Source organism: Blennius ocellaris (genome assembly GCF_963422515.1).
Source record: "Blennius ocellaris genome assembly, chromosome: 2".
NCBI classification, from domain to species: domain Eukaryota; kingdom Metazoa; phylum Chordata; class Actinopteri; order Blenniiformes; family Blenniidae; genus Blennius; species Blennius ocellaris.
The window spans coordinates 14,276,897-14,291,424 of NC_137651.1; the positions used below are offsets into that span (position 1 = coordinate 14,276,897).

Below are 14,528 nucleotides of genomic sequence, written 5' to 3' on the forward strand. Positions count from 1 at the left end.
CACTGAGTTTAGCTGAAACTTTAAAGGCTAAATCGGATTTCATGTATAAATTAACCACATACCTCACAGCATGTTTTAGTCATTTGAAACTCAAGCATGAAGATTTACAGAGACAGTTCTTCTAAAATCCAGAATGATTGGGCATTTTATGTGGAAAATAGTTTCCATTGTTAGAAATAAATACAGTACATGAAGGTCACCTGCTGTTCCTCCAATCTGCATGATTTTGATGGTTTGTCAGCTCATGAACTCTTGATTGATTAAAAAACAAACAAACATGGCAATCAAGCAATCGATCGATACAGATGACAAGTGGTTATCATGGCTCAGATGGTAGAGCGGTCGTCTCCTACCCGGAAGTTGCAGGTTTGATTCCCATCTCCACCCGTCCACATGTTGAACTGAACTCCAAATCGCAATAGATTGACAGCATGGCAGCAGTCTCCATTGCTGCATGAAGGTGTGTGTGAATGGGTGAATGTGATTAGCGATGCAAAGCGCTTTGGGACTGCTCACCGAGATGAAAAGTGTTACCGTATATAAGTGAAGGGCAGTTACCAGCCTCATTCAAGAAGAAATGTGCAGACAAACAGCCTCAGTGTCTCAGCTGCACTGGGAGCTGCTCTGCTTGGAGGAAGTCATGAAAATTCAAAATATTTCTGGAATGCTTAAAGACCTAATTTACACAAATCAGAAACTGCTTTCGACTTGGCTGCCGGGAAATGTTTTCAAATAAACCAAACTGTTTGTATAATTGTTTGACTAAAAACATTAAGGCAAGTATTGAAACGGAGTTTGTGACACGTCAGCACTTTTAAAACTACGATAACGGCGACATTGCTGCTCAGTGTCCGAAGCGGTGCAACTTATCACAACTATATTTCTTTTTCAGTCACTTGATCCTGCGTCATCATGATGCAGGTTGTCCACTGAAGAGAGTCACTGTGCAGTTTATCAAGTTCACGTGTGTTTTTAAGTTCCAATCTCGCTGACCTCCGTCTGAGTATCCTGCAAAGAGTTCTGCCACACACACACACACACACACACACACACACACACACACACACACACACACGTGTGTGTGTGTGTGTGTGTGTGTGTGTGTGTGTGTGTGTGTGTGTGTGTGTGTGTGTGTGTGTGTGTGTGTGTGTGTGTGTGTGTGTGTATGAATCAGTAAAAAAGAGGAAAGAGAATCCCACAGAAGATTTGTTGATTTAACAAGGACACAGAGTGAAGTCATTAATTTAATTCCCAGCCCAGTTTTGAGTTCAAAGCTGTTTATGCTGGCTTCTCTGTAATCAACCCCATGTCCTAATTAAGTTAATAACTGGCAAAATGGTAAAAGACTAATTTATTTTGAGGATTTCTTAATTTTTGTTGCCTTTTCTGTTGCTGTGTGACTGCTATGGACTGACTGGAGCTATGAAAAGACATGTGAGTTGTCAAGCACAGTGCTGTCTACTCACCCAATCCTAAGCAAGATACTCTTAGTCCTGATTTTCCAAGGTTCCTGCAAAAAAACCAAAAACAAACAAAAAGAACAGATGAAAAAACAAGGGAATCACATCTCTAACCTGTCCACATACACATTTCCCAAAAATTTAATTATGGACAGTGTTTGGTGGCATGCTGATAAATCTAATCAATGACACTTCTACCCCTCATAACCTTTGCTTGAATTACCTACAAAGCTATTATTTCAATGGATTTTCAACCAGTGGTTGATCAAAAATGAAGTGTGCATGCAGCATGACGAAGAATGATAGTCAAGAGAATAACAGCTTGGCCTTTCATTTTTACAAGAGGCTGGCTGAGGCGCTGCCTCAAATAATGACATGAGAGCTTGACAGCACGTCTGCCGTCTGATTTCCATGACAGGAAATTGAATTTCACTTCACCAGATAGGTGTTCTGACATGTCTACTTCCTGCTCGGTCTAAATAGTGTGAGTGTAAGTGTGTGCGTGTGGTGTCTCATCAGCTTTCCTGATAGCTTTATTAGCCACGCCATCACCACCACACATTCATACATATGATGTTCAATATACAAATACTGCAAATTATCTTGTTTGTCGCCACTCAAGTAATGACCCACTTACAATTTTAGCGTAATATCACAGCTGATTTATAAGATAGTTCACATTTTACTGAAACCTGAACACTTCTTGGAGTTTCAAATTTAAAAACATGTAGTCAAGTGGCGTCATGATGTATGTGAAGTAGACTAATAGAGATGCCCAACAAGTAGCAATAAACATCAGCTGATAAGTCAAAGTCTAATGAAGTTAATATGTCATTGATTGTATTCAACATACAGTATCATATATTTATATGGGGGCATTAATGTAGCAAAACACTTTGTCAATGCGTCTGGAGAGTTATCTGTCTGTATTTCAATCTGTGTGTCCAAAGTGAGAGTTTTCAATGTACATATAAACAATTTGTCAATGCCTGTGAGCCTGCGCTCAGGGCGAGAAACCCTTTTTTCAGCACTGAAGTTGAAAAAGTAGACTTTTCAATTATGAATATCTTTGTACGCATTGACAAATGCTAATACAAATGAGTAGATTTTTGACACATTTAAAACTTAATTACAGACAGATTTTGAGACGACTTTTACAGATTCCAGTTTGCATTGACAAATTATTTTACACATTGACAACTCTCACTTTGGACAGACAGATTCAAATACAGGCTGACAAATCTCCATACGCATTGACAAATAGCTTTGCTCCAATCACGCCCCCATACATTTACCTGCAAGAAGCAATTCATCTCTGTTAGGAACTGAAAATAACCCGAGAAGTGTTGGAGTGTGAAAACAAAACATGTTTAAATGTGTTGACGTGCTTATTTTACACCAGTTATATTATAGGTGTGTTGAATTCCACTTCACAAGCAGACAAGCACATCAATCGTGTTGGGGTGTGTCTATTGAACAAACAAGACACGTGAACCTATTCTGCGAATCGTTTGGTGCGTGTAAGGACGACTGTGGAACTTATTTCAAGTTGATAAGGAGCTATAAGAAGAATGGCAAAAAGCCAAATGTCTGTGAGCGGCACATTGCCTTGTTCAGTTTTAACGATTGCAGCTTCAACTGGTCTTAAAATTTAAATTACTGCTTGGTGTTAATCAGGACAACTTTGCTTGTGAAATGGATGTATAAATGCAGTGAGTTGACAATGGGGGAGAGGCAGCTCTTCTCTCAATTTACAGAGTCACAGCAGAGGTTGTCCGTTGTGTCTGTTCCAGCACCGTGTTGTGACTCTGCCACGTCCAATTAGGCCTGGGGAACATTCATTGTCCTGTCATCTCAGCTTCCTGTCACTACCACTGGACGGAGGACTGCACGTACACACGCACGCACGCACGGTAGATTAAACTTCAGAATTTTAAGGAGGTGCAACCCCAATTCATCAGCTCACACCTGGAGAACATGATGCATTTCATGTGAAGGAGAGGATGATTCAAAATTCTGCTAAACTTAAAACAACCACACTGCTCTAATGGACACCAATCACGATTCAAAAAATACCATTTTAATATTGTGTTCAAAATGTGAATACAATATTGTGTAAAAGATTAAGCGCCATTTAAAGACTATGTGTTCGAAGCACTTCATAAGCTTGTAAATCTTCCGCTCGTCACCACTTACACCTCTCACACTGACTCTGCCACAGTACAGAATGAGCTACATGAAGAGGGAAGATTTCTACAGTTTCAAACCTTTGTTAACTTTGTAATAAAATCGACTGAACATCACATTCCAGCTCTGCATTAAAACAGGTGCATGGCCTCATTAAGCCATGAGAGTTAGAGGCTCGGTGCCTGTTTATTGATTGACCACCACATTATTCACAGCTGTCAGCAATCTCTCATTTTGTTCACCTGTCAAAACCACTTAAGATATGCATCGCTGATGTGGCCACTTTATCAAGAATTGGCAATTTGGCATTAAAAAAAAGGAAATAAATAAATAAATTTTGAAGTGATGGATTAGAGCCTCTATGACCCATAAAATATCCACAAACTACATTCAGCATTTTTGGACAAGGTGCTCTTGAACAATAAGTAGCGACACTTTTTTATTATTTTTCTCCATACAAGTAACAACAGAAGTATACCATGCATGAATACATACCATTAAATCAATCTCTTAACTGTTTCCATGGTGATTAAGAATTATCTGTAGTACTGTCGTCCATCTCAACAGCTGCTGTAAAAGTTGTCTGAATATTGCAAAGTCGACAAAAGTAAAACTTCTTGTGTTTCAGCAATGACTTACTGGAGGATTAGTCAAGGACTTCGTCTGCTCCCTCAGTGACCGGCAGCAGTCGAAGATGAGCAGGTTTACAAGGGGAAGTAACATCTTTCTTCCAGAAACAAAGAGGACCTTTAGGAAGTCTAAAAGTCAGGGCACTCGTTTGAATGTAGATCATGGAGCAAAGAGGTGCTGAGTCAGGCAGTGAATGCCCCTGTGCTTGGTAATTAATGAGGATGCAGCCGTTCCTCGGCCATAAATGATGACAATACAGAGATAGAGCGCGCCAACTCCGGTCTGAAGAGAAAAGCCTGGCTGGAGACCGAATGGAGTGCGGACAAATCCCTTAACAAAGCAAAAATGTCAGGAGTGTAATGAGTAATGAGGCAACCACCAATTCATTTAGTCAGAGTAAAGGTGTTGCAGATGGAAACATGGCGATTCGTGTTTGTAATGGATCAGTTAAAGATACATTTCTATCACAAAGCCTCACATTACTGAAGTTTATATTCACTGTGGTTATTGTGGCCTGACAAAAACTCTCCGTCACAAAAACAACAAGAGAAAGATTGGCTGCAAACCAAATCAGTTTACCAACGCAAAAGTATAATTTGGGTCATGGCAGTAGTTACAAACGCTTATAATTAACTGGGCGTTTCACATTATGGGAAAAAGAGACCCCCATTTTCACAGAACCTGAACCAGAACGCTCATTTCACACATTTCTGCCTCACACCAACTAGTATGTCTTGATTAAATGTGTATTATAAGGTAGTATTATTATTATTATTAGTCTGCACCTGTTGGAATTTATAGACACACGTAACCCGGTTTTACACTAAAACACGTCATGGTTTCTCTATTGCATTTACATTGTGTTCTCTAAATATAGGTACCTGTCAATTATTATTATCATTGTTATTTTTTAATCATGATTTCATTTGGTGTAATGGGGAGTGATTATGTGGAGGAAAAGGCTTTCCTCTGCTGCTGGGCCTCCCTGACGCTCCCTCGTGTTCCCAGTGCAGAAAAAGGGTTTTAAGTATACTTAATCAATGAAGATGGAAAGTCAAAAGGGGTAAAAAAGCTCAAAGACAGAGGAGCAAGTGAAACAGGCAATTAAATTATAAAAATGTGACGCTGATAAGATTTTTCACAATACACGTCACAATATTATATATTATAACCCAACACGAAAACAAATTGCAGAAGTATCTATTCATGTTCAGGACACTCCTACACAAAGAAACCGAACAATTGCCATCTCAAAATAGCTTTCTGTATCTAAACAAACTGTGGTTTATCAATATATGTGACTTGTCTCCCTGCACCCTCACGACTTCATTTTTTCCTACCAAGCTAATTAAAGTCATAAAGGAGGAAAAATCTCTGACAAGTTCTGCCGGTCTGTTTATCACTGAGTCTACACAATACCAGCCCTCCTCCAGGTTTCAGAGGGTTTAGATAGCGAGATGGATGGCGAAACGGCAGCAGTGAAGTGACGAGAATAGATGAGATCGAGAGAAGGACTCGAAGAAGAAGAAAATAAGATTTCCCCACTTGAGAGATAAAGTGAAAAAGTGATGGTCTCCCTCATTTATAAGCTCTTTCAAATGACTCATAGATATGCAAACGCTTATAGCCATACATAAATAACCCAGACCCCACCACAAAACACACATACACACACAGAAGCCAATATACACCAACCTCACCCATCAAATATTTATTGAAATACGACCCCCCCACCCCCCACCCCGCCCGCCGCCGCTTTTCCAAACAGATCTACCATAACAACCCTTCCTCATCAATGAGCCCATTCATCTTGGCTTAAACATGTCTTCATTTGCCTGTTGATAGACAGTAATGACTTTCTCTAATACTCCAAGCACCAAGGCAATACTACACCCCCCCCCCCCCCCCCCCCACACACACACACACACACACACACAAACACACACACACACCACCACCACAGATGTGCTGGTGATTTGCTCATTACCTCCCCAATACAGTAACAAAAGGAGCTGAATCCACACAAAAAAATTGGTTGTGTATGCCTTTTTAACAACATCATTTATTGCAAGAGTATTTGGTGTAATTGGCCAAGAAGTATTGAGCTACATCCTCTAAATGCAGCAGAAAACAGTGGCAAAATATGTGTTAGTTAACACTACAACAAGTCATTTGGTTTATTACTCCCAATGAACATATTCACCTAAATAAAATATATATATTTTTAAATATGAACACCTGCTTTGTTTTCTACTGTTGATTTCACATCTTAAAATCAGTTATTGGATAAAAGCATTTTGTTCTTGTTTTTTAAACTCCAGCTTATTGTCATGGTCTTCCGTTTTCATGATTTACACTGAGAGTAACTTAAATAGACTGTTTTACTCTTAAACAATGAAGGCCTGGACTCTTTATCAGAATAAAAGCTATAATGAAATGGAACAGCAGTTTGATAAATGGAAGTCTATCTTCAAATCAAATATTTGTTTTAATTGTACTGTTCCTTTAATTGATTTGTGAAGGCCTTCCAGATGGGATGGCAGTGCAAGAGTCAGACAGAGAGGTTGGGTGTATGCTTAAGGCACACTGATGTAATAATTCTGCTGTCTCATCAGCATCTTGATATGCCATACTTGTGAGTTATAGTCAGTGCGAGTAAACGGGAGGAACTACACATCTTTGAAAATGCTGCTATTGCGCACATGTACCACAGCCATATGAAATACTTCTTCTGCACAAAGTCAGTTGATGGACAATAACAACAATGGCAGCCTCCAGAGTGGCATTACTCCCACTACATACATACATACAGTACATACAGTACATACATACACACACACACACACACACACACACACACACACACACACACACACACACACACACACACACACACACACACACACACACACACATACAATTAATAAATACACGCAGACCAAAACATAACCTTCTCGGCCAACCAACTTCCGTTGGTGAAGAAAACCAACAGGAGTGGCCCTACAGGAGAACTAGATAATTTGCAGCATTTCTACCATTTTTTTTGTAAAAAGATGTTTTCAAAACGTTGCCGTTTTAGATGCAGAACTTCTCTGAAACTAAATTGCTAAATTACACATTTCCACTTCAATTTATGTAATGTAAATGGGTATTAAGTGTGCATTCCAACTCTTTTGTCTTCTAAACTGGATTCTTTAGAGGGGTTTATCTATACGAGACTGATGAAAACCTATATTGGGCATTCAACTGATGTGACCATACTGAAATTATTACACAAATCCCAAGTGCATTTTGTACAGTTTTTGGCAAAGGAATGATAAAATATCAGAAAAACATAAACTAAAAATATGCCACTGAGTAAATTATTTACACAAATAGAGTGACATTGTGGCCAAACGTGTGCATATCCCTCTGCTCCTCTTTTCCACACACTGACATTGTCCCTGTGGTCTTACTTTCCTTCCTCCACCCACTTAAACACCATCCTCATCTTTTAAACATGAAAACTCAACATCTTTTCTTCTGTCTACATCCACAACTATCAATCACATTTTCAGTTCTGTGAGGCCTGCAAGTTGCCCGATTTATGCTGGGCTTTGCTCAAAAACTACTTTAGAAATAGAATCCTCCCTGCAGAGCCATTGCTGGTTGAGTTTATTCAATCCTCAGATTCTTTCACTTCCCCACCACATCTTCACTGACTTGGCATCAGCAGTCCGATAATCTGGGCCAGGTCCTATTACATGCCTGCTCATGTGTAAGAAGATGTAAATGAGTTGGATTCAGTGGAGAGCAATCATATCCTATAGACTGGTGTTTGTATGACATACACAAAGAGAGCAGATTATAATGATATATTTCCGTATAATCTCCTATTGGTAAAAAGGCTGCAATGCTAATGTCTTCACTTGAGAGGAAAAGTGAGCCATCTGTAGATAATTATCGTGTGTGGACTAATTATCTCTCCATATTTAATGGACTGAGTAATTAACACAGCAGCGACGTTGATCGACTCATTTCGAACTAGAATGGCAAAACTGATCTGCTGAGAAATGAAGTCTATAAAATTCAACTGGGAAAATTGAAATAAGATGCCCCAACCATGCCGCATGTTGTTTGTTTGAACAGCTGAATAATTGAGCATGTGAATGCATGTTTATTAACAGTAGTTATGACAGTGCCCCTGAAAATAAAACTACTAATAGACAGGGAGTGATTTGTGCATAAACCAGAGGAAGGATGTTTCCCACAGACATGGTTTCAGAGGAAATTAGGTTTGTTTGCGTTTGTTTTGTTTTTTTTAAGTCATAAGTACAAGTCAAACAAGAAGGCCGTTGCTCGGCTAATCCCCCGCCGGAGGGCTTTATATTTTCTCACAAAGCCAGCTCTAAGGCAGCACACTTGGTACACTAGAGGGTGTTCCATGGGTCCTAGTAGATAATTCTGTAGAATCTGAAAGGTCTTCTTCATAAGCTATGTCAAAATACGTCTCCAGAGCCCAAAAGGTGTTTTTATGCACTTAGTGACCCTGTGACCTGATATGCAAATTAGGTCATGGTCACCATGGTGTCCCTACTCCCCAGGTGGAGTGTCCATGTGTGAAGTTTGGTGACTGTGGGCCCAGGAACTGCTGAGAAATGAGGAGAAATGTTTATATGAAAATACATGTATAGTGCAACCATGACGAGCAAACTTCAGACCCTACCAATCTTCAAGGTCAAGGTCAGGTCACTTGGTGTACTGGAGGTTATCCCTGGAGTGTGTATCATGTGTGTATAAAATTTCAGAGCCCAAGCTCAAAAACCTAGGCCTTAATATGCAAATTAGGTCAAGGTCACCATAGTATCCCTTCCCCCTCTGAGATGTATCCACATGTGAAGTTTGGTCACTGTGGGCCCAGGGGTTGCCGAGATATAGGTAGAAACGTTCGAACGGACGGACGTACAGACGTACGGAGACTGTTTCAAGATCCCCCTTCGGGGCCTATCAGCCACGGCGGGGGATAATAAAATAGCACAGAATTCCAATACTGAATAGAATGAACACGTGATGAAGAATAAATTAAAATACAAAAAAACCAGTGGTGACCTGTCTACTGCGGGGCTTGAACCAGCGAACTCCTCCATTCAAGCCGCTTCTATTATACATATTGACATATGATATCACGATATTCATGACAAAAACTAATTAACACAACTTCGGGAAAATGATTATTATCAATGGATCCTAACAGTCATTTACAACGATGCAGCATTTATGAGGATGTCCAGCATTTAATCAATAGAAACAACAGTTGTTTGGCGTAAAAGTGTCGACAAAACATACGAAAATTCATGCATAGTCCCTAACCCTTATGCAAATTGTCATGAAACATTAAACAGTTTAAAAATGGTTAATTTCTTTTTAGATGGTGGCATATTTGTACGGAACATGCATTTGTGGGATTAGCAGTAGAGTTGAGGATGTAGGTTAGCCAATTGTTCTGTCCAAATTCCAAACAGCTCTTCTGCTGCTCAACCCACAAATATTCAGCTTTCCAATTAAATAATTCCCCAGGCACAAATGACCTACTTTTGGGCATAGTTAAATTCTTTGTTTGTTTGTTTGTTTTTTAACCAAGAAAATACTATTATTCGATGTGATTTGTCAGTTCTGCTGGTCTCATCCTCAGGTTGCTAAGATTTGTATCTCCCATCTTTCTGATACCAAACTAAATACAAATGTATGCAACAGTGGCTACACATTGTGAGATTGGGCAATGAATTCACAAGTCGTGGCTTGAAATCTTGATTTCTTTTTAAAATGTTGTTTGTGGACGGCCTTTCTAAGGACTGACTGCAACACAAGCGAACAATCAATACGAGAAAATCTCATGGATGCAACAATCCAGACATCACAGAACAATCATTTTGCAGATTTCAAAGGAGGTAAAATTCACAGTCAGTAGTATACATAACTTCTTACAGTTGGTTGTCCAGAGTGTGGAACAGAAGGACTTCTGATCGCCACGCTCTGATTGGTCAATTAGGAAAGGGGGGAGGCGCATATACTGCACACACTGGTTCAACACTCAGAGTTGTAATTCAAAATTCTTAATTACTCACGAGGGATATAATGTTTATTATTCCACAGCATCCCCAACAAATCCATGATTTGCCTTGGTGTGATTATTAAACAGCACAGTGGACGAAGGTTTCAATTAAAAACCACTGGTGCCGCCTATAAATGTGGTTGAACAAATTGACTTGGGGCTGAGAGGTGCAGAAAGAGTTGAAAATTTGATAAATTGCTGCCGGATGAAGAAACCCATTGTAATTATCTACTGTAATAGTTGAAAATATGCACAATATCTTCAGTTACAACAGCACTAAGTCCAGTTTTCACAATATTGGACAGATGTGCAATTTCTCCCAGCAGGTTGTCTCCAAAAACAAAGGGGTCAGAGTTTTTACTAAAGGTAAAAGAAAAAGAACATGTTTTATAATTACTCAAGTAAAAAAAATATTGAACTTTTTAACCTTATTGATACTCAATGAAAAATATTTATTCTAAATGGATTTAGATATTATTAAATCGGCACAGTAAGTCTTGGCATTCAACAACTACTGATTTGATGTACGCAGATCATTGTTTAATTTGATAAATTCTGTTTCTTCATTATTGTGACTCTTGTTGACACACGCTTTGCTCTTTTCACTTTGACTCTGAATCATCATACAAAGACGTTAAAAGTCACAGCAACGCAGTTTTAAGAATGCAAGGAGTAGAAAGCAATTTATGTTTTGAAATTTAGTGAGGAAAAAAAAACATCATTAAAATAACAACACAGTTCACATACCTGAAAAATTCACTCAACTACAGTAACAGAGGAAAAACACGTTTCCACCTCTGTGGATACAGACATAAGATTAAACACTTGTTTAAAATAATACAGCAACCATAGTATCATAAATCTTCTCTGATTCAATACTTTAGGCACAATGTTTACCAGAGTTTTGCAAAAAAATTTTAAATATGCATTCCTTTATAATATCCTAAAAAGAAAAGCTCTGTATGTGTGTGAGACTGTATGAAAGCACCAATGCAGTCAATCCTCACGGACATCAAGGTGGCGCAAACTCAGCTGCATGCATCTATTTGCATGAACTTGCAATGTTGTGTCTCGAGGCGGCTCTACCTGCACGGTTTTCTAAAAAGCAATCTCAGCAGTGGGGCTGTTTCATGCCTATCAAAGCCCGAATACTGTGTGGGCACAGCGTTGGAGGGGGCGAATGAGGGACGGGAGTAACTCTCAAAGCCTCCATCCAGGCAGAGTAATGCAGCAGCCGGAGTAATATAAAAGCTGCCATCTCGCGAGCAGGGCGAGCTAACACTGCCAGATTGGACCAGCAGGAAGCCACACTCAGCCAATCAGTCGCTTGACACCTTCACAGTAGCACCTGAAACATACACTGCCAGGTGAGTGGTAATTGTGTATTAGGAGATTTGAAAGGATGCCAGTGACTACAAATGTGCACGCCTGTATGTGATTCGTCTCTGGCGCACGCAAACACGTGTTGCTTTGTTTGAATCCACTTCTCTGCTGCAGGCAAATTGTTAAATGTTGCATGCATCAATCAGCAACCGTTGAGAAAATCTGTCCACTATTACGGGATCACAACATGAAGTGACAACATCCATAACTGGGATTCACACCCAGGACTAATGCTATCAAATTCAATCCTGAACTGAATACAGCACTAGGACAAGTGAGCCTGTCACCATACCTTTATTGTTTTAAAATTATAAAATTAAAAACAGGCTCTTTCACATTTAAAGAGGGATCCATCTGAGCTCAAGAAGAAACATATATATATATGCTTTGCTGGGAACTCTTCCCTTGTGTTCTTGTCTTAATTCAGTTCACTGACCTGATCAATAATAATGGATGCTCCGTACACTGAAAGTCCAGGCATCACAGTAAAATCATGCCATTGGGAACCATTATGGATCATCACACTGGCACTTTGAACTTTTGGGCTGTATTAGAACACGAATAGGTCTCTTTGCTATGATTAATGTGAACCTCGCCTTTGATTTCGCTCCTCAGGACAGTACACATTGGGTTGGATACTCAATGGCAAATTATCCACAATTAGCTTCATGCTTTCAGAGTCAAGCTGGACATATATGAAGTACCTGAGTGCTGTTTTAAAGACCAATCCAATGCAATCATATATGCAAGGGCCATTAACTGTGTGCGCATGCTGCAGCAGAACAGCTACAGAAAGGACACAACCGAGCACAACCTCATGTCTGCTCAGAGTGACTCAGAAGGGCGGCGTGGGCAAACGACCCTCACATTCCAGGACTGATTCATTCTGCCAAACTCTCTTATCTCTTCGTCGTCAAGTGGCCTTCCTGTTCAGCAACAGAGCCTGGCTGGTTTCCAAAGCAATGTAAAACTAGTGCCGCTCTCAAAAGAAAAGCAATTTCCACAAACCAACACCCATAACACTCTTGCCAGACAGTCGGGTAATTCGGTCATTCGTTGTCCTATTATCATCTTTCCTTTTGCTCTCTGATGCAACCAGTGAGCCAGGCTGATATCCAACATCCCAACACAGCGCCCCACCTGCTTCTGTTACACACAAATCAATTTCCTTTCAATTTTCGAAGCTTGCTCTCTCGAGACATTTCAAGCCACTGGCAAAACTGCACTTGACTGACATTTTGCAGAACTTTGTCATATTTTCTAAGTGCAAAGTAAGAGCAAAATGGAGACACAACAATGCTGATTAGAAAAGATGGCCTTGTTTTACGAGAGCTGTATTATTTTTGTGAGTGCTCAGTGCTTTTGGCCTTTTAAGATAAAGAAATTAAACAAGAGTAAACTGTGGCCTTGGGATAACTGTTTGAAAATGAAAGCAGCACGGAGTCTCGAGGAGCCGAGATTGATCTTTTTTTGTCTGTACTTCTTAATACTTCCAAGGCATTGGCAGCAATATGATCCAACCACACAAGCTCACAAGCACTCAACGAAGTTTTGTTTCCCCACTTCACTACATTGTTTGGTGTTCTTTATTCGAGGGGAACAACAAATCGATGAATTGTTACAACAGCATATGAGAAAACCTTATGGTTTAATTTCCCCAAATCTCAGCTGTGGACCTGGATGGCTCGGAGCCTGCAGGCAAAACAAAACAAACAACAAATGAGATTCTGAGAAAATTCCACGTTTTCTTTCAGCAAAGTCAGTGACCCCCCCACACACACACACACACACTCGCAAATCATGCACGAGAATTAATAATGTGTTTGAATCATCTCTTCAGTTTCTGTGCTGTTGAGTAGGAGACACTTCCAAAAATTTTCAAAACTCAAAGTTGGTATGAAAAGAGAGGCCAACAGACGGACTGACCCACTGACCTGGATCTTTAAGTAGCAACACAAAATGCCTTTCAGCAGTCGAGTAACATGAACCCAAAAAGTAGATTTACTTTGGAAATATTGTGAATGACCTACCAGTCAACAAAATAGTAAACATGTTGACTGAAGACAGGATGCGTCAAACATTACATTTGACTGTTCCCTTGGACTGCGGTCACCACAGCAGGGACTGGAGAGAGACTGGAGAGAGGACCCCCCACAATCGAGGCCAAGACTTAATTTGATGTGCTACTAATGCTGTTATAACAATAATACTCTGTACCAAAACATAACAAATGTTAATGACAGCAGAAGAGTCAGTTGAGTTCTACCAATGGACAGCATGGTAATATCTTCCCCTCAAATCAATGGATAATTCTCATTAAAACATGGAGTAACACATGGCAATATGTACACACATCTCTCAAATCATTAAATCATTTTGAAGTTTGTATTGATTCTGCATATCAGCATGTATCTTACCTTTTACTGTGATATGCACAAATGGATGTTGCACACAACACATCACAGTTGTGAGTGCTTTCTTTCATGATGGTTCTTATTATCATAAACTTTTTAATTTAATAAAGTTTTTTGAAGGAGCCATAGAATAATGTTATGGGTCTAAAGCCAGAAGAGCATCTGTACAGCCTGAGACTCTCTGTCTTGTTGGGGAATTGTGTTTATCTCCAGTCGCACTTAAATGAACAGCCGGTCAGACAATCTGCTGGAAGACGAACGCATAATGTAGAATTAGTTTGCATGTCGGACCAAATTAGCTGTAAATTGTTACTTGCTGCAATAATGAGAGTTGCTTTGTCTGAGATTTTCCACCTTAAAAAG

The 14,528-nt window shown here is 39.7% G+C and overlaps 1 protein-coding gene across 2 annotated transcripts in view; it reads right to left on the bottom strand.

Annotated features, from left to right (window-relative positions):
• Positions 1–14,528, bottom strand: part of kcnab1a (potassium voltage-gated channel subfamily A regulatory beta subunit 1a) — a 108,541-nt gene that overhangs the window by 32,171 nt on the left and 61,842 nt on the right. For both annotated transcript variants that reach the window (XM_080509202.1, XM_080509203.1), the window contains one exon: positions 1,467–1,510. In XM_080509202.1, coding sequence (XP_080365328.1) covers positions 1,467–1,510 — 44 coding nt within the window. The remainder of the gene's footprint in view (positions 1–1,466; positions 1,511–14,528) is intronic.